A 26557-nucleotide genomic window follows, 5' to 3' on the forward strand; every position below is an offset into this window, starting at 1 on the left:
CAGTTTCATGCATGGAGCACAGATCTTTTCCCCTAAGTTTATCAAAACACAGACAGAACGTTGACACTCTTGACAAATTTAAGAGAATACATTTCTTCTATAAATATGTTACTCGGTCATAATACCTTAGGAGAACTACTACTACCTGGCAAATCCAGTTCTCCCAGATAAAATGTTAGTTAAAAAGAGCTAAGTTATGTGGCAGTCAGGCAAAGTGATTTTCCCTTGATATAGGGATTGGTGGCAAAACCTTTGTATATCTCAGTTACTTCTGCTCATGCAGAGACGCTTGCCTTTACAATTTTACCACTCGTTTTTGTCTTTACAATTTAAATAGTGTTTGGCATTTTCACGGGTAGCTTATGTAACTTCACAGTAAGTTCAGGCTCTACTTTTATTGTATGTTTGTGAAAGGCGCCGAGACCCATAGAAAACTCTTAATATATGTATAATTAAACAATGACATATAGGTGCCTTTTCTTCGCTAATCACAACCATTGTCCTCTAATCTACTTTCTAACAGCCAGATCAAACGATCAAACCTCCAGAGAGAAAAATTTTCCTGCCCCTCAACCACAACACCAATATAAGGACGTTCGGGAAACCAACAAAAGGAACCACCAAGGGACACATCTCGAACAAAAACGTCTGAGTTGTCCTATTGTAGTTCTTGATGTCAAAACCCCCTGTTCTTATTAACCAAAGTGGACAAAAGACAGAAGTAGTGGTGGCTTATGTCAGTATTTCTGTACAATACCACCTCCATCTCTCAAAAAAAGATCATCTCCACACTGACGTTCCCACAGATCGAATTAGGAGAAGGCTTTGATTCTTTGCTGCAGAATAGGACAAGATCGGCTGCAATGTTCACTGGACCCAGCAAGTGGTTTCGGAGGGAGTCTGCATGACTTTCTAAACACCTACTACTTTGTCCAGAGTCCCATCAGCTACAAACATTTCAACTGGCCCTTTTAAAGCCACCACCTTGCAGTAAGAAATAAATGACATTTTTCAGAAAAGGCTGGTAGAAATTATTTGAAATATAAATTTCCCAGGATTTTATTCTAGACTTTTCTTTCTCCCAAAGGCAAGTGGCATGTTCCTTGGTTCTTAGTAGAAAGACCACAGCACATTTGGAAGAGGGAGACTTAGCAATCAGCATGGGCTTAAAAGATGCTTATCTTGACATCCCTATTCACAATTCATTCAGGAAGTTCCTGCATTTCACCTACAACAACATTATCGATTTCAAGCACTCACATTTGGACTCAGTATCACTCCCAAGGTTTTCACTCATCTAATCAACTGTATTATGGCTTGTGTCAGGACTATCTATAAGGCAACAATAATAAATTAACTGGACAACGTCCTGCAAAAGCATCAGGTGAGTTATATAACACAAAATGATAACCCTTATTACAGTGCTTGCAAATCAACATGGACAAATCCGACTTAGTACAATCTCAACAATTTGTTCATCTAGGTATGCAATTCAACAATCAAGTAAACAGTATGTCTCCCTCAGGAATGGGCATTGAATCAGGATCATGGTGGCTTCATTACTATTGAGGGAATCTCTGCACAGGAATTCCTTCTCCTTCAAGGCTTGCTCATCGTCACAGTGGACCTCATCATCCTAGGTCATTTTTATTTGCACCCATAACAAATGATTCTTTTATCCTAATGGAGGCCAAAAGTTTGCCCACGGAACCAACCTCTCCCCCATTTGTATAGATATGAGGTGCCATCTACAGACTTGGAGTGATGTGACCTGGCTTACATTGGGTATACCTGTGCAAGTACAAGCACCAAAGATCATAGTCTGTACAGAAGGTTGAGAGGCACACATCACTCTGCCCACAACCACCATCTATGTGGGCAGATAACTTTGAGCTCTTTTTAGCTACAGTTTTTATCTGGAAGGTTTGGATTGTAAGGTAGTAGTTCTCCTAAGGTGTTATGAGTGGGTAAGTATTCATGAATGAAGCATATTTTGCTAATAAAGATTAGTATTGCTGGTGTTAATATAACAGACTTTGATCCAGTGCCAGTAATCAGGAAGTGGAAGGAAAATTGAAACAGACATTTGTATGAATGAAACAAAGAGAAATTTGTTGCTGTATGAATGAACTTTAAGTGAGATGATTTACCAAAGTGCAAATGTGGCAAAATCAGCAACAGAAATACTGTAGCAAATCATTGGGACAAACATATGGAATTGCATGCTATCACCTGATGAGAAATATGGAGGGCTTGAAACATTTTATGAACAGAAGATTCAGGTGTGTCTCTGAATCCATCTAAGTGTCCATTTGAACTCAGGAGAATTTAAGGATTTCTGTTTTGACAAAGTCAAGGGCAGTATGAAAGCGCTTTTTGGTGATTTTGCTTTTGTAGATTTTGCAAGGTTTTAAATTTCAAAGTAAGTTTCCTTGTTCCAATACCAAAGTGATTCTAAGAGCCAGCTAGATTAAAATTTAGATGATGATCAGTTTTCATGCACAAGTTGAGGACAAGCAAACTTTAGATGTGCTTGAATGCAAATGATAAACTTACTTTCATCTACTTAAACCATAAGGGGCCATGGGTGGCCAGATGGTCTAAAGCTCTCGTGTTTACTGATCATTCTCATCTCACTCCACATGGCCTTGACTCAGCCAATGTGGGTTTGTGAGAAAGCTTACCAGTATCATTTTTTTGCTTGGTGGTTTTTCCTGGGTTCTTCATATATCCAATATCATGACTGTCATGTAGAACCTATAATGTGCTGAAAAATGCTGTTGAATTGACGAACCAAACCACTTAACCATAAACTTGAAATTTTTGTCATGGGTAGATGATTGGATAGTATAAACAGGGCATATCATAAAACTGGAAGTAGCTTGTAAAGATTTTGAAAATAACCCAGCGGGTGGGAGTGCAACTCATTTACATAGGTAATTTACGAAGTTAATGACATTTAGAAAATTTACATATAATGTCAGATTGTTAATTTTAAGACTTTCCATTTCAGAATATGCTGGTCATGCTTCACAGTTGGTGAAAGAGAGAAACATTTATGAATGGGATGGAATTGTCATTGTATCTGGTGATGGACTTATTTATGAGGTTTGTTACATACAAAACTAGCAGTCATTGGAAACATGGTATATGTTGTTGTATTATATGTTTTCTTCAGGCTTAATTTTCTTCTTTTCAATATTTGATTGAGGTTGAAACATGATAAATATTTTGGTCATTACATGAAGATGAGCTTATCAATGAATCACTTTGCTTTTGTTGGAGTTATTCTCCATTTTGTGATGTAGCCCAATTCATTGTAAGACTCAGTCTTGGTAGCATATCTAATCCTGTAGTTTGTGTTGCAATTTTATTTTTAATGGTGAAGACCACAGGAGCTTATGCTGTTGTCTGTTTTCCTTCATGTATTAGTCATCCATCCATTCATTAGGACAAGTTTGATACTCCTTCTGCACTACTTGGAGATTTGCCTTGAAACTTTACAGACACATTCATCGCAAGGTTTAACAGTTCCTCTGTGAAAATGGAGCTGTCATCCGTTAAGATCACTATGGCAAACAGTTGTATTGACATGGGATTTTCACTATTAAAAAATGGTGCTGATGTTACATCCAATATGGACATCACCACAGTGCCCATCTTGGAAATGTTATTTCTACTCCACCTGAATGGGTACCATGTCAGTGTGAGATTTTGACTTAAGAACATCCTGTGATGTCAAATTAGTCCCAAATGAAAATGGTGCAGATCTGTAATTCACAATGACTGCTGCAATAACCATCTTGATATATCTTCTCCTCTGCAGAAAGGCTATCTAGTTTGATCTCTATCAATAAAATGCTAATATGACATCCAGAATAGACACCATGATAACCATCTTCAAAAACTTGTTACTGCTACTGTTTCTTAAAGGAAGATTGTATCAGATGACCCTATAAACTATTATAATAGTTGGTCATAAAAGTAAATGGTGCTAATCAGTGGTAAGGACCTGAAAATATTATTATCAATAATCCTCATGAAAGGATGGTGATATTGACATGATATTTTCAGTTCTCACTAAATGTAGCGGGACATAATGAAAATGATGCAATACAACCTCTCACTGTTTGTAATGTAGTTATTCCTATATTAAAATGATATTGTTGTAACATTTCCATATTGTTGTAACATGTAACATTTCCATATAGTTGTAACATTTCCATATAGTTGTAACATTTCCAAAATGGTTGCCTTGATAGCCATACTAAAAATCTTCACTAAAACACTATTTTAGCAGTATGTAGTAAATAGTTCTGGTTGAAATTGTGCTTATTTGACCTGATTGCAGATGGTACTTATTTTGACCTCAAACATTGCACCATAGTGGCTATTTCAAAATACTTCTCATTCATAAACGGTAGTATTAACTTGCAATATTTATTATTGGTTCTGAATGAAATGGTTTATATATGACCACCAGTACATATGCTTTTTTGTAAACTAGTTCTGAAAACCAGTCCTTATTGACAATGGGATTGAATCAAAGGTTGTTACTTGCATTTTTGTTCTTCTTGAACTTATAAACATGGTGACTTGTACATATAAAAACGAATTTTAGTTGCATTTCAATAAACAAGTTGATTGCATATTTTGACAGTATATTTTAGGTCAAAGGTCTTTTAGCTGTATTGCTGTATTGCTTGTGGGCATGATAACACAAACAAGTACTAATGGATATTTATTAAACCCAGTTTGTGGATATAACTGAATGCACTGAATGATGCTAATTAAAAAAAAAGATAATTAAAAAAAATATTAGGTATAAAATAGCATGTTGGCAGGTCTTAGCATTTAAATATTTTATTTCCATGGTGTTAAGTTCAAGCTTAAAGGCTATGACAAAGAATTTTCTACTGCAATTACAGGTATCTTGTGAAATTATTAACTCTGGTGTAAGGAAATATTTTGGCTCCAAAATTGTTATGTTGAAGTTTAAGAACATCAGAGATGATTTTTATACTCCTCAATTAGAATAAATGGACAGAAATAACAGACTTAGCTTGGATTCTTTTAAATTCTTTTTGGACTACAGAGAATCAGTCTTTTCATGGGACTCTTGTTTATGTTATGGATCATTTTAAAACTTGGTACATATTATCATCATCATCTACAGATATCAACCAATCTCTGTGAATCCTTGATTTTTGTAAGAGTTATTGCTGTTTTTGATCACTTTTGTACCATTTTTCGTGAATTGCTGTGAACCTTAGTATATGTTATGGTCATTATGAGAAGATATACAAGTTGATAAACCATTGTAATTGCCCTGTTTCCTGAAGAGTTGTGTGCTTTTTATTTTAAGGTATATTCATCTCATTCATGCAGTAAGGGGAGATGCAGGAGATATTTGGAGGTATATTTACACAAGCAAATTGCTTACTATTCCTCTAGTTTACATCAGCAAACTAATTCCAGCCTTTTGACACTTGGCTTTTACAATAATCCAAGTTACTATTGTCATGTAATTATGCAAACCAGTTGTGGTTTAACCCCATCTCAGGAATCAATATTATGTGTTTCAGGTTGTGAATGGTCTGATGCAGAGAGAGGACTGGCAGAAGGCAATCAAGGTGCCCATTGGCTGTCTGCCTGGTGGCTCAGGAAATGCCCTTTGCTGCTCTATCAACTATTCAGCAGGGTAGGAGATGCTGCACTGTCTGCTTGCTACTACAGTGGTACCCTCTTATGAGACCAACCCTTTTGCATTGTAAAGTTGACCTTGTAAAAGAGGGTCTCTCAAGAGAGGAACAGTATTTGAAGCTTTGAATTCATTAAAAAATATAAGCTGTAAAGCAAGTTCTGAATTCTCATATACACTTAACAGCTTAGATACTGACATGACAGGATTTTTTAAGGCTAAGGAAACTGAAGAGAACCTCCTGCATTGGATGGGCATTTAATTTCCCTTGGACATACCAGGCCATAATGGATGAGCAACTACTTTCCCTTTCACATGCCCAAACCAAGCCATATTGTACGATTTATCACTTTCCCTTGGACAGACCCAAACCAGGCCATATTAGATGGGCAATCACTTTCCCACGGACAGACCAAAACCAAACCATATTGGATGGGCAGTCATTTTACCTAGGATATGTCCAAGCCAGACCTTGTTGGATGTGCAGTCACTTTCCCCAGGACAGGACCATATCAGGCCATATTGGATGGACAATTACTTTCCCCTGGACAGACCAAGACCAGGCTATATTTGATGGGCAATCACTTATCCTGGATGGGCTCAAACCAGGCCATATTTGATGGGTAGTCATTTTTCCCTGGACAGGCTTAAACCATTCTGTATATTTTCAAAACATTATTGTGCAAGATACTCAAGCTTAGATTTAAAACCTGAAAATCAGATGAGTTTTGTAAAAGTACATCTATAACTGTATATTCATTGTGGATTATTGGTTATCCAGTCTATCCAATGGATGTGGACGTAGGGACACCCGATGAAGTGTACACGATGAATTGTGTATGCCCACTACATCGGATTTATTTATTCCAAAACCATTTGGATAGCCACTCAATCTAGTGGAACTCCATCCATCACAGATTTTATTGCTAGCATAGTGTTTTATGGCACCCCTCACTGATTTTATCACATTTGCTTCATCAACACACTAAACAAACAGGTAGTAGAAACCTCTACATCCTACTCCCAACCATGGCAATATTCAGTCGCATACCTTGACTTGTACATATTATGTAGTAGTAGCATTTCTTGTGTTATTTAGCAATGACCTAGCAAAGCGCCATAGACAAAATACTGTTTTAAATTTTTTATCTTCCATCCTTGCCCTTGGCAGAGCACACATCAGAGATTGCCTAGCAACAAGATACATTCCTATTAATAATAAACTATGTGCATTCCTGTTATGCATGCAGAAATTACATCAGGTGGCACCTTCAGTGTCCTTTCTCAATAAATTATAGTTCATAAAAGTGATTGTTATACTGGTTATTAGTTTGCCATAGTTTCCCTTTAATTTTCATACTGTTTACAAGTTTCACAAAACACCATTCTTGTCTGAAAAAGCTTGAAAGTTCCTGTTTAAGACACAAAAGATTATAAATTAATCTTTATCCATTACTCTCCAATTACTTTAAAGTGTGAATATTTTGGAGAGTTTTTATTTGGGTTAAACTGGCAGAAAATGCAAAGAGGGCAACAATTAAGCACAATGAATAATATGGTAGTTTTTAAAACATAATGTTCTTTGTGGCCCATACTTTTGTCCCAGGTAAAGAGTTCATGAGATTGAAGGCACTTGATATCGGTATGCCATGTTTGAATATGTTGTGTGATTGATGTTGAATATTTGAGTGATTTTTGTTTGTACTGTCCAATCTTGACTCATTATTAACAAACTTGTGGAACACACATTACTTTGAGAAGGAGTAGTACCAAAATTAATCTCCACCAATATGTCAATTTGCAAAAGCTGCCAAAATTTGGCATGAGAGATACAAGTGTATCATCTAAAAAGCTAGTACATGGCTGTCAAACTATTAGCTACATGTAATTCAGTACTCAAAACACTTGAAAACAATAGGTGGCCTATATTAAGCATTAAAGATTTTTGTTTGGCTTAGTTTATTTTTTAGTTCAAGTCAGTAGCAGTGCAGTCTATACTAAAATCATTATGTTAGTGGGAGTATACATGCTATTTTCAAACACATTATCTAGTTCCGATTTTGCTGTTACAAATCATGAATTGATATAGTCTAACAAAACCAGATCCACTTGTGAATAAATATGATTTCTCTTGTCGGCAAATCTCTGTAATAAAGGATTGTTTAAAACATCATGCTGTGAGAAGTAAACCAAAAACAAATCAACTAATCCACAGCCACAGGTCGTCTTTAAATATCTTTTTTATCATCCCTTTTTTAATTAGCAATCATTTAGACAATAATTAGTCCTTTCATTGAGTGTCTTTGTTCTTTGTACTGATGATAAAATTAATGTTGTTTCTTTTTTCAGGGAGTCATTTAAGTCTAACTGCGTCCTTCATTCGACCTTTATTCTGGTAAAACATAAAGTTGTACCCATGGACTTGGTACTTATCCAGCAGCCAAACCTTCCACCAGTCTACTCATTCCTTGCTGTAACCTGGGGGCTGATTGCTGACATTGACTATGAAAGCGAAAAGTATCGGGCCATTGGTGAGGCTCGCTTCACACTGCAAGGCCTGAAAAGGATCTTTAGTAAGTACATAATTTTGGCCTTTTTAATAGAAGTTTTTTGGCTTTGTATATTTTTAATAGATGTTCTTCCAGAGAGTTTTTGGCTTTGTGTATTTTTAATAGATGTTCTTCCAGAGAGTTTTTGGCTTTGTGTATTTTTAATAGATGTTCTCCCAGAGAGTTTTTGGCTTTGTTTATTTGTCATGGGTAAAAACAATTTCTGCAAGTCTCTTAAACATTTCACAAATCCTAGGTTTTTGGGGCAGTAGATCTGCCATTAATGAAAGCTCAAAACTGATTCTTAATAAGACAATAGATGCACCAAGGTAATTTCTTTGCCAAGCTAGATATTTGACTTCAGGCTGTCAAAAGGAATAAGAGTTTACACCATAATGTTGATTAGACTTTTCTCCATTAACTGTATACTGTAATGCATTTTGCCAATTAATAATGAATTGATTTGGTTGTGGTAGGATTGATGTGGTCAGCTAATAATGAACCCACATGCTTGTGGTAGAATTTCAGGATAGTTTTGGGTACCAACAAGATTTTGGTCTTGTACAATGTCATGTTGATATTAGTTATTGTTGTTCTGCTTAATGAAACTTAAGATTAGTGTCCAATCCAGAACTAAGCATCAAATTTATTTTCAGATGTTCTGTAATTGTTTACATATATGTACTTTTATAAATATTATAAGCAGAGACTCTATACAACAAAATATGGTAAATTTTTTTGTAATTATGGTATCCAGTTAAGTCTCATGCTTGTTATGTACCATATATGCTTACAAAGAGGTCCAGCTAGAAACATCATTAAAAGGAGATTTTGTCTATTTTTTACCTTTACAAGAACGGAATAGTCCATGTCTTAGCTCAGGATTTATCATCCTGGATATGATGGGTTATTCATTCTGCATACAGAGAAATAACCCAAGATCAAATTAATTTATTATGCATTATGAGATTAGGACAAGCATTACATTTGAGCATAACTATTACTTAGCTGATATTATACAAGCTGTGGAATGGAAGACGAGTTTATTTTCTCTAGTTTCTGCCTCTAAACCACATTCCAAGCTCTTTCATTTTGAAATACTTGCTTGGACCTGTAGCAGCAGTGTAGCAGGCTACCTATCCAGGTCATGTGTCAGTTTTTCATTGATGCGGCAATACAACACAGCTGGATTTGCAGCATTCCTTTTCCCTTTCTCGCAAAAGCCACATCTCAGCATACGGAGTCCATGCTTCGGCCAAGTATATCAAAGATTTAGAAGCTGCCTCACATAGTTACAGGGTCCGTAGTGGACCTTGAAAAGCCTTGAAAAATGAAGTTGTCCCTCAAGGCCTTGAAAACACCTTGAAAATTCAAAATATTGTCTGGGTACCTTGAAAAGCTTTGGTTTTCTTGAAACTGAAAGGAATTAATGAATAGTTTTTGTTTTACCAATTTAAATAAAATGAAAAAGAAAAAAGAAAATTTAAAATCCCAAAAACAAAATGATCTCTCACTTGTGCCGGAAAGGAAAATTCCACATCTGGCCTCTGTGCAGTCGTACATTTGAACTTCCGATTGTATGAAGCCCGTATGTAGCCATGGTTTAAATTTGAATCATTTGTATACTTTGAATGTCTGGCTGCTGATTCAAACTTTGGTGGCTATACTAAGAAAAATATAAAGTTTGGATTATGAGATCTTTGCAAAATGCCAATTATGCCAGAAGGATATTGACAGTGCAATGGAAGAGAGTGCTTTTCGGTTACATGCAGCTGGAAAGAAAAACAGCCATTACAGCTAATATGGCAAAACAAGAAGCCTTCAGCATGAAAACTTTTTGACAAAAAAAAATATGTCTGTGAACTCAGAGTTTCAAGTTTTAAATTAGAAACTGTTTAAAGTCTTAATTATGAAATTAGTTGAATCTGGTTCTGTTTTTGGATCGAGTGGAAATAGGACAGAAAATAATTGCAATGAACACAATAAATGTAGAATACAGCTCAGCTGAGAGAAATATTAATATGATTTGAAATAGTTTAAAATAACCATATTCTATATTTGTATAAGTGATAACATAAATAAAACAAACATCTTGGTTACTTTTTTTGTTTTTTGGGGGTGGGTGAAGAAGAAAGGCAGGTACTGAAAAAGACATTGAGACAATGACAGCTACTGCTGATGAGTATGCATTGAAAGCAGAGACTCATAGGAAAATTTCCTTTATCACGACATCAGATAGTTTTAGGAAAAGTGTTAAGGAAAAAATTGCTGAACTTGGAGTGCTTGAAAAAAACAGGTTGATGACAGGCTACAAGAACTGAAAAATTCACTCTAAAATATTTTGAACTTTGTAAATAGTGTAGCATAGACAGAGTAAAATGAACATTGTTCAGTGACTGTACATTATTCTAATGCCCAGATGTATGATGTTTAGTATTAATTGGATTGATATCAATGATCATGCTCTTGACTTATTGGGTTTTTAAAAAAAAAAAATTTGCAAGAAATGTTCCTCGTAATAAGTAATAGTAAGTATTAAGTTGTGTTTACATACAATTTCATTGATGTATCCTTTAAAATTAATGTAAGAATGCACCTTGAAGAACATGATTTTAAACTGTGAAAAACCTTGAATATTTAACCCTGTACTTAGGAGACTGTAGATGGCCTTACTCTTGTGAAAGGGGATGTAACTCCCTCCACCTCTTACTTTTGTTCCTATGGTATTATGATTGAATACTGTATTTGAAGAAACCAATTTTTGGAGTAAAATATGTTTGTTAATACTTCTCTCATAATATGGATACATCCTCTCAGCCTCCCACAGTTAATTCCTGCATGGAAAGTGTGCATTTCACTCCAGTCTTAGCTTTTTTACAGACCAGAGTTAGTACAATCCCAATGTATATAAGGGGAGATCATTCTCTCTGACTGCCACCTATGTGGGCAGACAACTCTTTGCTTCATAGCCAACAATTTTAGCTGAAGATGACTGAATTTGCACGGTAGTGGTTGTCCTGCTAAGGTATTATAACAGGGTAAGTATTATCAAAGAAACATGTATTACTCTAAAAATGGGTTTCTATTGATTACAGTTTTTTTTAAAGAAGTTATATAAATAGCATTTGTCAGTTTTAGAAGCTAAATTATTTCATCCTACATTTGCAGATCTGAGAGTCTACAAAGGAAGACTGTCATTTTTGCCCATCACATCCTATTTACCTAAGTCAGGCAAAGGGACGGATTCTTCCAAGAAGGTTCCCTCAAAACAGCGTTTCAAAAGACTTTCACTACAGAGTGTAGGAGAAAATTTTGTGGATAACGGCATGGATGATGAGGAAACAAATTCAGAAAGGAGACCTCGTACAAAGTCAGTGCCAGACTATCTTTATCAAGAAGGCAGTGACTATGCATCTGTGTCACAAATGGAAGATAATGACCTGGATATTGTTTTAGACCAGGATAGACTGCAGAGCTTGTCTCTTAACATCAGTGAACATGACATTAGTACTGGAAAACAAAATGTTGACTTGGAAAATAGTTTGATCAGTGATGGAAAAGATGCACACCACTCTTTGTCTGATTTACAAAGAAGTATGCAAAAGTCAGATTCTATGAAAGGTTATGCAGAATCAGGGAAGTATGTTGATTCTGGTTTTGTTGCAGCCAAAAGTAGTGGTTCTCTTGATTCCCTTGACTTGATAGAAAAGCTCACAGCTACCAAAGTTCCAGGAAAGCCAGCACCTTCTCCCCTCCTGTTGCCATTCAATGAACCAGTTCCAGTGGACTGGGTCACTGTTGAAGAAGACTTCATCACAGTGTGTGCTGCATACCAAACTCATCTCAACTCTGACTTTCTTGCAGCTCCTGATGCGCGGATTAATGATGGAATTATCCATCTATTCTTTGTCAGATCTGGGATTGGCAAGAGTGAGTTGTTAAAATTATTTACAGAAATGGATAAGGGCTCTCATGTTGATTCCACATCTCCTTATATAGAGGTTGTAAAAGTCCTGGCATTTCGTCTAGAACCAGCAGAAAATCAGGGAGTCATGATGGTTGATGGAGAGAAGGTGGCCAGTGCCCCAATTCAAGGTCAGGTCTTGCCAGGACTAGCCAGAATCATGGGTATTCTTTAGGGTCAAATTTTGTTATGAAAGCCGTAAAATTAACTAAGAAGTACAACAACAGCATTATGGATGACTAGCTACCCATATCCAATTGACAAATTTAATTTAACCCAGGAGTAGTCAACTTATTTACCTTAGCTTTGTGTAAATAATTTCATTTTCAGCATATATCACGAATATTTATTTCAAAAAGATAAAGATTGCATTCCAAGTATTGTAAATTATACCATATGCTATGGATACAGCTGTAGCATACTGTAAAGTGCTATAGTAAATTACACCATATGCTATAGACACAGCTGTAGCATACTATATAAATTGTTATAAATTAGATTGTGTGCTACAGATACAGCTATAGTGTTCAATAAAGTGTTGTAAATGGCTACTGATCTTATGTTCTGTAAAATATTTTAAATTACACATGTGCTCCAGATGCTGCTGGAAAAAGTTTAGCTTTAGTGAAAATGCTGCAGTAATGGGTGAGCACAGACTGTTATGTCTACTGACTGCCTGCTTCATTTCTCATATTTAAGATGCTGTAGTTGTGGGTGAGAACAGACTGTTGTGTCTACTGACTGCCTCCTTCATTTCTCATATTTAAGATGCTGTAGTGGTGGGTGAGAACAGACTTATGTCTACTGACTGCCTCCTTCATTTCTCATATTTAAGATGCTGTAGTAATGGGTGAGAACAGACTGTTAAGTCTACTGACTACCGCCTTCATTTTTCGTACTTAAGATGCTGTAGTAATGGGTGAAAACAAACTTTTTAAGTCTACTGACTGTACCTCCTTCATTTCTCATACTTAAGATTTGCTTATGTGGACCATAGTTTTATAAACTCAGAAATGTACAATTACACTGATGGAAGAAGAAACTGTAAATTCAATAAGCCATGTACTGATCATAACTTAAAAAATTTCTTCTTTTCATCTATTTTATAAACAGTTAGTCCTTAATTCTCAAAATTTGGTTAATCAGGACCAGTCATAAGACTGCTTGCAAACCACAGTGAGTCATTATTATGTTTTATTAAAATTTTATAAAGGTCATATTATTCAAACTATAAGGGATATTTTTTATTCAGTTTCTGATAAAAATGTTTGACACGATTGTTCGAACAAAACTTTATTTTAATTGATCTCCATTCAAATATCACATGTGTGCCTTTATCTTTAGGTACATTCTGGATAAAACTCAGGTCAGGACCCATTGTCAGTAAATATCTCGTATGTTTTTGTTAAATTTGAGATTTTGGATTCACATGCTTTTAAAGAATGAATTTTTTTTTTTTTTAAATTGTACACTTCAGAGTCCTTCTATCATGAAAGCCGAACTGAACAGTTCATGAAATTTGAAAATATTATAAAGTTTGTCTCAGCGAAGACTAATTTCAGGAGAATACAGGATATTATGACTTTCTGTAATCCACTAAGGCTGTTTAATTTTTGGTGTAAAAGTTGTTGCTTCAAACCAAACAATGATGCAGAAATTGAAAAATATCAATTCAGGAGAAAAACTAAATGTTAGTAGTAAATTTGGAGCCAGGCAATAGAAACAAAACTGTGTTCATGTCCACCAATAAATTCAGAGAATTGTAATTCTACATAACTAACAAAAGTAACAAATTCTAGCATTCAAAAGTTATACTTAGTAGGATGATATTAGCAATTTTCAGAGCAGAGCAATAACATTGTAAAGAATTTGCATCAGTTGTTTATGGCCCAAAATCCAGCAGATTCTTCTGATTATTTTGACAATTGCAGGGCTTGAAAATACTTAACATCCAACTCACAACACGACATTTTGGACATATTTGTTATTGCATTTTATTGAAAAGTTAGTAATGGTGATATTTCCTCTGTATTTGAATTATTAGAAGTCTGTCAGGATTTCATAATCCTTGATAAAATATTGATTATGTTTTATAGATACATGTTGCTGAATGCATTGGTGTGTACATTCATGCAAGATTTATTTTAGTAATATTTGCTTCATATTTAATGTAAAAGTTGTTAATAGTATCAAAAATAATTTTGAAATTGTCTGTCGCTAAATCAAAATTGTAAGTCATGAATGGTAAACATTGTGTCACAGGTCATAAATGGTAAACATTGTGTTACAAGTCATGAATGGTAAACATTGTGTCACAAGTCATGAATGGTAAACATTGTGTTACAAGTCATAAATGGTAAACATTGTGTTACAAGTTGTGAATGGTAAACATTGTGTCACAGGTCATAAATGGTCAACATTGTGTGACGAGTCATAAATGGTCAACATTATGTCACAAGACATAAATGGTAAACATTGTGTCACAAGTCATGAATGGTACTGTACATATTGTTTTGCCATTCAACAGGCAGTACCGTATATACGCTCTTATAAGTAAAGTCAAACTGCAAACATCAAAGAACCTGATCTGCGATAGCATAATGTGCCTGCAGATCATAGTTGTGTTGTTTGTTCGACTGATTACTCTTTACAAACTGCATATTCACAGATCTTCTGGTGCATAATACAAAGGCAGATCTGGATATTTGCAGTTATGCATATTCTTTCATTTTCTAAAGCAAAGATTTTTAATGTATGTACTTGTTTAAAAACTTTAGTTTTGGGTCTTTTGTATTTGATTTGGATTATTGCCTACATTTTAGACGATTAAAATAGAAACTAGGTGCAGTGTTAATAGTTTTGATAGAAATGTATTTTATTTTGTTCATTTTTCACATTTTTCTTTGTTTTTATGATAAATCTAGGAGCAGTTAATAAAGAGGATCTTAATTGCTAGTAGATTTTGAACATTCCATTTTTCAAGACTTTGGGGGTTATATGTATTTTTACATTAATTATTTTTACATGCGTTAATCAACTAATTTAACTGTAGCTGGTCACTGATGTGATCATAATTCAAAGTGCACAAATATGCATGTTGTAATACCTTTGGTTATGGCAAATATCCCTGTTTTCTCATTGCTTTCAGTGTGGTCTTGATTTATCATCTTAACCTGGCAAAAGTCCTCAATATGTCTCTCTTACAGAGGTGGTTGGAAAGCATTATGTACAGAGAACCTTATTTTTGTATGTAATAGGAATTTAAAAAGGAAAGAAACATTGCTCTGTATGGAGATCATTTTATCCAGTATTACAAATTTAAACATGTTGTAAAATCTGAAATATTATATATATATCCGAAATGCAAAATAAATAATTATGCATATATTTATGCTGTTTTTCATCATATTATTTTTATATTATTGAACTTTTTGGGATGTTATTCTTGTCATTCAAATATACAAATAGTCTGGTTTCCTCTTTGCTATTGTTACCTGCTTGTTTTGTTGTTGTTATTTATTTACCAAATGAAGAGCTTAATGGGCTTGAAATGTTGGAGAATCATTTTGAACAGCTCTGATACCAACTTTATTTGTCACTTTGGTGATTTAATATATTGATTTGTATACAATGAGGTCTGTACAGTGATACAATGAATTCATTTGTGTATAATGATGTCAGCACAGTGATACAATATATTGATTTGTGTATAATGAAGTCAGCACAATGATACAATGTATTGATTTAAGTATAATGAAGTCAGCACAGTGATACAATATATTGATTTGTGTATAATGAGACCAGAAGTGATTTAATATATTGATTTGTATATAATGAGGTCTGTATAGTGATATAATGAATTCATTTGTGTATAATGAGATCAGAACAGTGATGTAATATATTGATTTGTTATATAATGAGATCATATAATGAGATCAGAACAGTGATTTTATATATTGATTTGTATACAATGAGATGAGAACAGTGATTTAATATATTGATTTGTATACAGTGAGATCAGAACAGTGATTTAATATATTGATTTGTATACAGTGAGATCAGAACAGTGATTTAGTTTATTGATTTGTATACAGTGAGATCAGAACAGTGATTTAATATATTGATTTGTATACAATGAGATCAGAACAGTGATTTAATATATTGATTTGTATATAATGAGGTCTGTACAGCGATATAATGAATTCATTTGTGTATAATGAGATCAGAACTGTGATTTTATATATTGATTTGTGTATAATGAGATCAGCACAGCGATACAATGTAATTATTTGTGTATAATGAAGTCAGAACAGTGATTTAATGTATTGATTTGTCTATAGTGAGGTCTGAACAGTGGTTTAATGTATTGATTTGTGTATAATGAGGTCAGAACAGTGATTTAATGTATTGTGTATACTGGGTCAGCACAGTGATATAATATATTAATTTGTATATATTGCACACCCAGTTGCAGTGTTGACCCTGATCTGCCATTGATTAATTCATCAGGTCCTGCACTGTTTGCTTGTAACCCAAAGTAGAACATCAATATTGTCCTGATCTGCCAGTGCATTATGCAGTGGTTGATCTCATATATGTGATATCTAAGTGTGAAAAAAAATCTCATAGAATTTAGACCATCTCTCAGTCATACTTCCAGAGTTCCGGCAAAATAATAAATTTCTTATGCAAAGATTTGTTCCATCAGCCTTTACTGTGTGCATATTCCAAACAATATGCAGTTTATTAACATAGTTGCAGTCCTATTAAGGATAGTTTGTTTGCATTTTGTATCATTGCACATGTATGACCTTGGTCATTTTGTATCATTGCACTTGTATGACCTTGGTCATTTTGTATAATTTCACATGGATGACCTTTGACCTTGGTAGAGAAATGAAATCACTCAGCAGTTACTATTTTGTTAAATCTGACAATCTGGTACTCAGAAAGTATCATATGTCTCGGTCTATATTTTGTTGTTTAGCTATATATTACACAGAAGTAACTATGTTACCTTACTATTGGTAGTATATTGTACTAGTGTTTTGTGGTGCAGGACAACTGGATGTCATCATCTCTTATTGAAACTATTGTAGCTCTGTTTACATTAACCATTATTTTTTAATGTTACTAGCAAAGATGTTTAATGGAATGATTTAATGTCTTCATGATTAAATAATGAAAACTCCAATCCAACAAAAGAAGACAAATACTTTTGAATTTGAATTAACTTCTCAGCATCTATGAGGGATATATTATTCAGCACCTATGAGGGGTATGTTGGTCAGCATCTATGGGGGTATGTTGGTCAGCATCTATGGGGGTATATTGGTCAGTGTTCATAATGGTATTAGGCATGTTGAATTCAATAAATTAGGAAAGTAATCTATATTAATCTGTTATTAAGGAAACCTACAGTTAGTATTAAATACATTGTGTATTACAGACATCGAACTGATTGACTTATTTTTTTAAAGTGTATAATATTTGTCATGCCCTTGTTGTATCAAAATTTGCTTCTCATTCAGGGATAGACTGTTATTTCATCTGTTCTTTTCATCATTTATGCTCATTAATGCCACTATGAAAAGCTTATTTTTGGTTATTGCTTACTCTTGTGTCCCCTGCCACAGTTTACTGTAATCAGCAACTATGCACAGCAGTTCATCTGTACTACATGTGATCATGGATCAGTTTTCAGTCTCTTCAGATTCTGATATTAAATTGTTTTTGTTAAGCTTAAACATGGTTTACTGGTTATGACTCACAACTCCATGATCTCTTCGTATGAAACTTTTCCTTCAGTGTGACCTGATTTTGTGTGAAAATATTTTTCATATTTTCAATTTTTCACCCTCATAATATCCGAGACTTATGACTTGGCACTAATTGAGCGGTACTTGCAGGGCTCGAATTTAACACTGGAGTACCTTCTCATTGAAAGGTAATTGTGGAAACACGTGTTCAAAAATATTAGCTCAAGCTTCTTTTTGCAAGCATTAAATTTTGAAATTAATGTACTGTAAGTCATTAATAAAACTCCTGTTTTGTAAATAATTCAATCAGATTATATGAGTGATTTCTTAAACATTGGAAGCAGCCCGTTTTGGTATTGACTTCTTGATGGTTTGATCAGCTGTTTAGGTTATAGCCTTTTGCAGCTGCCAACATTTTGATGGTATAGATGTTTCATTTTTGCCTGCCCAATCATTTCATCAACCAAATATGGAAGTGTTTTTCTCATAATATCTTTAGGTATGCTCTGTTACTGTGTGCCTTAAGACTTTTAATGTATGTATTGTTATTGCCTCAGGCTGAGCTATAATATTGTCACATAATATACTGCCCACCCCCTGAAAACAAAATGGCTGTTTCCAATGCAAATATTGCCAGTGAAATAATATTATCTTTTTATTTCTTGTAACCTTCTAGATCAGAATATATAAAGTTGGACATGTGTCATTTGCCTATAACCATAAACAGGAACTACTATTTAGCATTATATGTAGCATCATGAAAAATTGAAAGTGAAACCAAAAGAAAAGTAATTTCTTATTCTACAGTTTCACAAATACTCAGGGTTCATACAGTCTTTGAAGGTCTTTGACAGTTTGGGAAAAATGAGCAGATGACTCTAAGGTCTTTAAAAGTCTTTGAAAATTGAAATAAACTCAAACATTTTAATTTCTTTCCATAATCACAAATAAAATTGTCCAAGGTTGTTAGATTTCGATGTAGTCGAGTTTTCCTGGTTTTTTCTTTTGATGACCCGTTCAGTTTCATTTTATCATTAAACAATATTGTAGTATTTTGTATTCATTGTTTTCTCATATAACATAACTTGTATACAAAATGTTAGCAAAAATAGGTCTTGGAAATCCATGTTTGTGGTCTTTGAAAGCTTGGGAAAAGTCTTTGAATTTATCATTCAGAATTCTGTATGAATCCTGATAGTGTAAAGCTAGTTACACTAGAGATAAAATAATAGGCAAAATAAATATTATAGACAATATGATTTTGCAAGTTGAGTTTTTCTCCACTTGAAAAGAGATGCAAACAAAGCTAAAGAAATTCATATTAAATCTAACATTAACTTGAGAAACTGCTAGCACTTAGATCATTTATAAAAATGAGCAGGTACTTTCAACGTGAAATTTTTTAATATAATTATAAATTATACAGACACCCTTTGAAGGCATCAAGATATATTTTGTTAGGAGCTAAGTACAAGTTGCATGTTAAATAGGTCACAATTGGATTATGCACTTGTCTTTACAGCCCTCTTTTAAAGATGTACCTTATGTGACCCAGGTGCATGTTTGTCATGAGTAAGTGATCGATCAGTGCATGAGGTGCATGAAGGGGATGATAACTTTGAGCACCATGCACTTAATAAATGCTCTAGGCGCTTGTCGTATCATCTCTGGACTAACAACGCCTTTTTCATTGTGTCTATGCCTATTATGATGAATGCAATTCGTGAGAATTGTAGTATCTGGATGTTTAGGGTCTTCGTGTCTGGTATTTTTTTTCTCCCGTTTTTCTTTTCTCTCCTATTGTTGAAGCTGTAGATGTTGTCTTGTATATAGTTTATTAATTTATGTTTTATTCATTTATTCATACCTTTGTAAATTCATTTTGAAACATTGCAGATAAATTATGTAGTTTGTATTATGCAACATTGAGTACACAAATGTATCATTGTTACTATGGTCTTGACAATTAGCACAAGTTTACAGTATATGGTGAATGGAATATGTTAATTGGTAACACTTTATACGTTAAATGTTTATTCAGTTTGAAAATGATATGTTCTTTGGGTAGAAATCTAAGTATTTCGAAACTTATATAGCAAAGCAGTGTTGTCAAGTCTCACTGCATGAATGTGATTAATTGCTTTTTCTTCTTGTGACAATTTTACCCTTTATAAGATATCATTAATTAGAGTACTGACTTTAAATTTCAAAACAAAATGCATAGAATCTCTGTAGTTACTTAAAACTTATAAATTTCATTGCAAGTTTGAAAACAAAAGAAAATGTTGCCAATATGTGAAAAATGTGTTTTTGATTAATAATGCATGGGGTCATACTAAATTGTTTTCATGCCCTGATTGAGTGCATCCACCCATTAGTCAGACATTAACATGTTTGAATTAACTTTGACTCACTGACAACTTTGCTGACGTGGTGTAAGTGTTATTTAAATTACTGCCATGCTGAAAACTTACATCCTAACTAGTCAGAGCTGTTCCAACGCTATCATGTTGTCCACTATATAACGAATACAGATTCAGATTGTCATAACACTAACATCTTTCATCCAATTTTCATCATAATTTTCAGTATAAATATGCTAGGATTTTATTTTGGTTTAAATGGAAGTTTTTGTCCTTGTGATAGAGACTGATTTTTACATAGCTGATTAGTGGGTAGAACTGTCATGATAAAGACTGATTTTTACATAGCTGATTAGTGGGTAGAACTGTCATGATAAAGACTGATTTTTACATAGCTGATTAGTGGGTAGAACTGTCATGATAAAGACTGATTTTTACATAAATAACCATGGCTAATTAGTAGGTAGAACTGACATCTTGATAAAGACTGATTTTTACATAAATTGCCATGAATAATTAGTAGGTAAAACTGTAATGATAGAGGCTGATTTTTACATAAATTGCCATGGATAATTAGTAGATTTTTACATAATTGCCATGGATATTTAGTAGATTTTTACATAAATTGCCATGAATAATTAGTAGGTAGAACTGTCATGATACAGGCTGATTTTTGCATAAATTGCCATGAATAATTAGCAGGTAGAACTGTCATGATACAAGCTGATTTCTACATAAATTGCCATGCATAATTAGTAGATTTTTTCATAAATTGCCATGGATAATTAGTAGATTTTTACATAAATTGCCATGGATATTTAGTAGATTTTTACATAAATTGCCATGAATAATTAGTAGGTAGAACTGTCATGATACAGGCTGATTTTTGCATAAATTGCCATGAATAATTAGCAGGCAGAACTGTCATGATACAGGCTGATTTCTACATAAATTGCCATGCATAATTAGTAGATTTTTTCATAAATTGCCATGGATAATTAGTAGATTTTTACATAAATTGCCATGGATAATTAGTAGATTTTTACATAAATTGCCATGAATAATTAGTAGGTAGAACTGTCATGATACAGGCTGATTTCTACATAAATTGCCATGCATAATTAGTAGATTTTTACATAAATTGCCATGGATAATTAGTAGATTTTTACATAAATTGCCATGGATAACTAGTAGATTTTTACATAGTAGATTTTTACATAACTTGCCATGGATAATTAGTAGATTTTTACATAAATTGTCATGGATAATTAGTAGGTAGAACTGTCGTGATAAAACTGATTTGTCCATAAATTGCCATCGTTAGTTAGTAGACAGAACTGTCAGGATAAAGCCCGATTTTTACATAAATTGCCTTGCTATGTAGTACGTGTAACTGTCATGATAAAAACTGAATTTTATTTTAATTGCCATGGCTAATTAGTAGGGAAAACTCATCATATAGGCTGATGTTTGCATTAATTACCATGGCTAATTATTAGGTAGAACTGTTGCTGTTCAGGTAGTCTTTCAGCTAGGGGTTATGTAGCACAAGATCTTTTGAAATAGAAAGCAAATTCAGTGTCAAGAAAATATGTTCAAATCTGAAAGCTGTATAACCTTTTGTGATTGTTATTTATCAGACCATATGTTTAGAAACTGCATTTTTAGTCCGGCCTTGTTCTCAGATTAGATTTTGGTTTCTTGAAAGAAATTCCTGCAGTATTACAGTAATAAAAGGATGCATCAGGAAGGAAATTACTATATTGATGATATCGTATATAGTTGGCTGTGTGCAGACAGTTGCTGGAGCACAAGGGAAGACTTGGGAGTCTTAGTTTTTAAGTCTTTTCTCCAGTACTCTGGAAGCATTTGTTCGAACACAAGGCAAGACTTGTAGTGTTCAATTCTTTCCTGGAGTACTCTAGAAACATTTGTTGGAACACAAAAAGAAAACTTTAAACCTGAGGATTATAAGTCTTTTCTAAACACTTTGGGAAATGTTTTTTTCAGGAGCACGAGGGAATGCTCAGGTAAACTTTTGCTGATAACAAGCTTTCTATTATGATTATACAGAAAAGAATTTTCAGTAAGAAAACCACTCTACGATGCAAGTCTTACAAAATTATTGACATAATAATTAGGTCACTTAAGTCTTACACATACACACACACACACACACATAACATTCACTAACTTTCAACCACTACCTGAATGAGACTGTCCCTGAATTGGCACAAGTAAATTAAAAAAAGGGCTACTCATGTAACACATGAAATTAGCATCATCACAAAAGGTGCTGGTTGTCCAACCAGGTGTATCATGTTAGAATTATTACAAACATATATGCTGATTATGAAGTGTTTTTTTTTTCCTAATTGGATATTATGATTTAAATAGCTCATTTCTTGGATATCTTCAGTTTGTGTAACCATGGTTAGACTTAGATGTTGAAATTCATGATGTTTTTCACCAAGCTTGACATCTGGGAAGTTGAAATACATTGGATGCAAATTTGTATCCAGTAATGTATGCTGCATATTGTAGTTCTAATGACAATTGTAAATTTATGTACCTTCTTGAAGACTTCTTCCAACACAAGTGTGCACAGTCCTCAAACCATTGCTCAGATTGTAGTTCTAATGGCATTTGTAAATTTATGTACCTTCTTGAAGACTTCCAACACAAGTGGGCTTGCTCATAGACCTAAAACCATTGCTCAGATTGTAGTTCTAATGGCAGTTGTAAATTTATGTACCTTCTTGAAGACTTCCAACACAAGTGGGCTTGCTCATAGACCTAAAACCATTGCTCAGATTGTAGTTCTAATGGCATTTGTAAATTTATGTACCTTCTTGAAGACTTCCAACACAAGTGTGCTTGCTCATAGACCTAAAACCATTGCTCAGATTGTAGTTCTAATGGCAGTTGTAAATTTATGTACCTTCTCGAAGACTTCCATCACAAGTGTGATTGCTCATAGACCTAAAACCATTGCTCAGATTGTAGTTCAAATGGCATTTGTAAATTTATGTACCTTCTTGAAGACTTCTTCCAACACAAGTGTGCACAGTCCTCAAACCATTGTTCAGATTGTAGTTCTAATGGCAGTTGTAAATTTATGTACCTTCTTGAAGACTTCTAACACAAGTGGGCTTGCTCATAGACCTAAAACCATTGTTCAGATTGTAGTTCTAATGGCATTTGTAAATTTATGTACCTTCTTGAAGACTTCCAACACAAGTGTGCTTGCTCACAGACCTAAAACCATTGCTCAGATTGTAGTTCTAATGGCAGTTGTAAATTTATGTACCTTCTTGAAGACTTCTAACACAAGTGGGCTTGCTCATAGACCTAAAACCATTGCTCAGATTGTAGTTCTAATGGCAGTTGTAAATTTATGTACCTTCTTGAAGACTTCTAACACAAGTGGGCTTGCTCATAGACCTAAAACCATTGCTCAGATTGTAGTTCTAATGGCAGTTGTAAATTTATGTACCTTCTTGAAGACTTCCAACACAAGTGTGCTTGCTCACAGACCTAAAACCATTGCTCAGATTGTAGTTCTAATGGCAGTTGTAAATTTATGTACCTTCTTGAAGACTTCTAACACAAGTGGGCTTGCTCATAGACCTAAAACCATTGCTCAGATTGTAGTTCTAATGGCATTTGTAAATTTATGTACCTTCTTGAAGACTTCTTCCAACACAAGTGTGCACAGTCCTCAAACCATTGTTCAGATTGTAGTTCTAATGGCAGTTGTAAATTTATGTACCTTCTTGAAGACTTCTAACACAAGTGGGCTTGCTCATAGACCTAAAACCATTGTTCAGATTGTAGTTCTAATGGCATTTGTAAATTTATGTACCTTCTTGAAGACTTCCAACACAAGTGTGCTTGCTCACAGACCTAAAACCATTGCTCAGATTGTAGTTCTAATGGCAGTTGTAAATTTATGTACCTTCTTGAAGACTTCTAACACAAGTGGGCTTGCTCATAGACCTAAAACCATTGCTCAGATTGTAGTTCTAATGGCAGTTGTAAATTTATGTACCTTCTTGAAGACTTCTAACACAAGTGGGCTTGCTCATAGACCTAAAACCATTGCTCAGATTGTAGTTCTAATGGCAGTTGTAAATTTATGTACCTTCTTGAAGACTTCCAACACAAGTGGGCTTGCTCACAGACCTAAAACCATTGCTCAGATTGTAGTTCTAATGGCAGTTGTAAATTTATGTACCTTTTTGAAGACTTCCAACACAAGTGTGCTTGCTCATAGACCTAAAACGATTGCTCAGATTGTAGTTCTAATGGCAGTTGTAAATTTATGTACCTTCTTGAAGACTTCTAACACAAGTGGGCTTGCTCATAGACCTAAAACCATTGCTCAGATTGTAGTTCTAATGGCAGTTGTAAATTTATGTACCTTCTTGAAGACTTCCAACACAAGTGTGCTTGCTCATAGACCTAAAACCATTGCTCAGATTGTAGTTCTAATGGCAGTTGTAAATTTATGTACTTTCTCAAAGACTTCCAACACAAGTGTGCTTGCTCATAGACCTAAAACCATTGCTCAGATTGTAGTTCTAATGGCAGTTGTAAATTTATGTACCTTCTTGAAGACTTCCAACACAAGTGTGCTTGCTCATAGACCTAAAACCATTGCTCAGATTGTAGTTCTAATGGCAGTTGTAAATTTATGTACTTTCTCAAAGACTTCCAACACAAGTGTGCTTGCTCATAGACCTAAAACCATTGCTCAGGTTGTAGTTCTAATGGCAATTGTAAATTTATGTACCTTTTTGAGGACTTCTTCCAACATAAGTGTGCACACAGTCCTAAAACTATTGCTCACATGTTTCACACTATTGATGAAAATGTCATTGACCCAGCAATGGCTGGTGGTGTGCAGTGGTGAGAAAACAAAACTACTGAGATACAATAGACCTATAGAGATCACCTTTGAGTCAGTCTGTCTCACTGTTCAATGCTTTCACACTTCATTTAAACCACCATAGCTCTGCAACTTTTGGGCTTAATTCAGTGCCACTTGGCAGGTGAATCTCCTAGGATGTGTTGATGCACATTTCAGATTTCATCTTTTTGCACACAATTTTGACACAGTTATTGCCCTTTTGTGATCAATTATAAATCTCTGCAACAGCAGATTTTTGTAACTAGAATAACTTGGGAACTGTTACGTGTGTCCTTGTCCAGTTTGGAGTGTACATTGTTTTATAGAACTAGATGTGCTTTTTACAGTTTTATTGGTTTTGATTTACAAAACAGGTTCTTCTTGAAGGTTTTGTTGAGTAAATTGTAGTGAATGGGGAACCTTAGCAATGGACTCATCTAATAGCTCTAGTTCATAGTTGAGTGCATGTGAAGTACTGTATCTCTTTGTACTGTCTTGAGGGATAATGATTTAAATTATTTTGTGCTAGTGATTTCACTTCTGTAGATAACTCAGAATTTAGTTTACCAAATGGACTCGCTTATAAGTCGAGTCCAACTGCAAAGAGAGATCCAGTGCTGCAGTTGTATAAAGTGCAATCACATCAGGGTCTGTCTTGTTTGTTCTACTGATTACTCCTAACAGACTGCCTAGACTTAGGTCTGCCATCACATTATGCAGTGTGCAGGTGCTTGTAAGAGTATATCCAGTACTGTCAAGCTAGCCTTGGTGGATGCTTCAACATGGCAATAAGTTTGGTGTCTGTGTTGGTATCTGTAACCATCCATCCATCCATCCACACCATAAATTAACATCAAGGTTTATGTTTTATATTTTCTTTTTATTTCTATACCATTTTATCCCCATTTCTTTGGACTTTGAATATAATTTTGATGTGCACTTAAATTTTTCTTGCATAATCTAGGTTCATGGGTTATCCCATAGGCTAAAGATATTTCCTTTCTTTTGCAGTTGTGGTACGTATGGATACATCTTGATGTGTACATCATTTTACCAGAAGTAATACATTGTGACCTGCATTTCAAACTTATCTGAAACCTCATTTTTTTTCCCTCTGTACTGTTGGTTAGGGGGTCGTGCAAATTAGTTTGTAGATGCATCTTGTTGGATAAAATAGCAAATCATCAAAACTAGGTCATTTTCACCTAGATCTCATGCATCAGTGATTGCTTTCATGTGTACTGATGGCCACAGTCATGATAATATATATCTCCATATGTCTTGGTAGGTACAAGACCTTTTCACCACA

General features: G+C 34.3%; 1 protein-coding gene across 1 annotated transcript in view; it reads left to right on the forward strand.

Moving 5' to 3' along the window:
- The window catches only part of LOC149805972 (sphingosine kinase 1-like), a 28170-nt gene extending 9145 nt beyond the window's left edge, over positions 1 to 19025 (forward strand). Inside the window, exons 3-6 of the mRNA XM_089950768.1 lie at positions 3014 to 3108; positions 5586 to 5701; positions 8051 to 8274; positions 11419 to 19025. Of these exons, the coding sequence (XP_089806894.1) occupies positions 3014 to 3108; positions 5586 to 5701; positions 8051 to 8274; positions 11419 to 12389 (1406 nt within the window). The 3' untranslated portion in view covers positions 12390 to 19025. The remainder of the gene's footprint in view (positions 1 to 3013; positions 3109 to 5585; positions 5702 to 8050; positions 8275 to 11418) is intronic.
- The last annotated feature ends 7532 nt before the right edge of the window (positions 19026 to 26557 follow it).

This window comes from Sinohyriopsis cumingii, chromosome 2 (genome assembly GCF_028554795.1).
Source record: "Sinohyriopsis cumingii isolate HCF-2022 chromosome 2, ASM2855479v2, whole genome shotgun sequence".
NCBI classification, from domain to species: Eukaryota; Metazoa; Mollusca; class Bivalvia; order Unionida; family Unionidae; genus Sinohyriopsis; species Sinohyriopsis cumingii.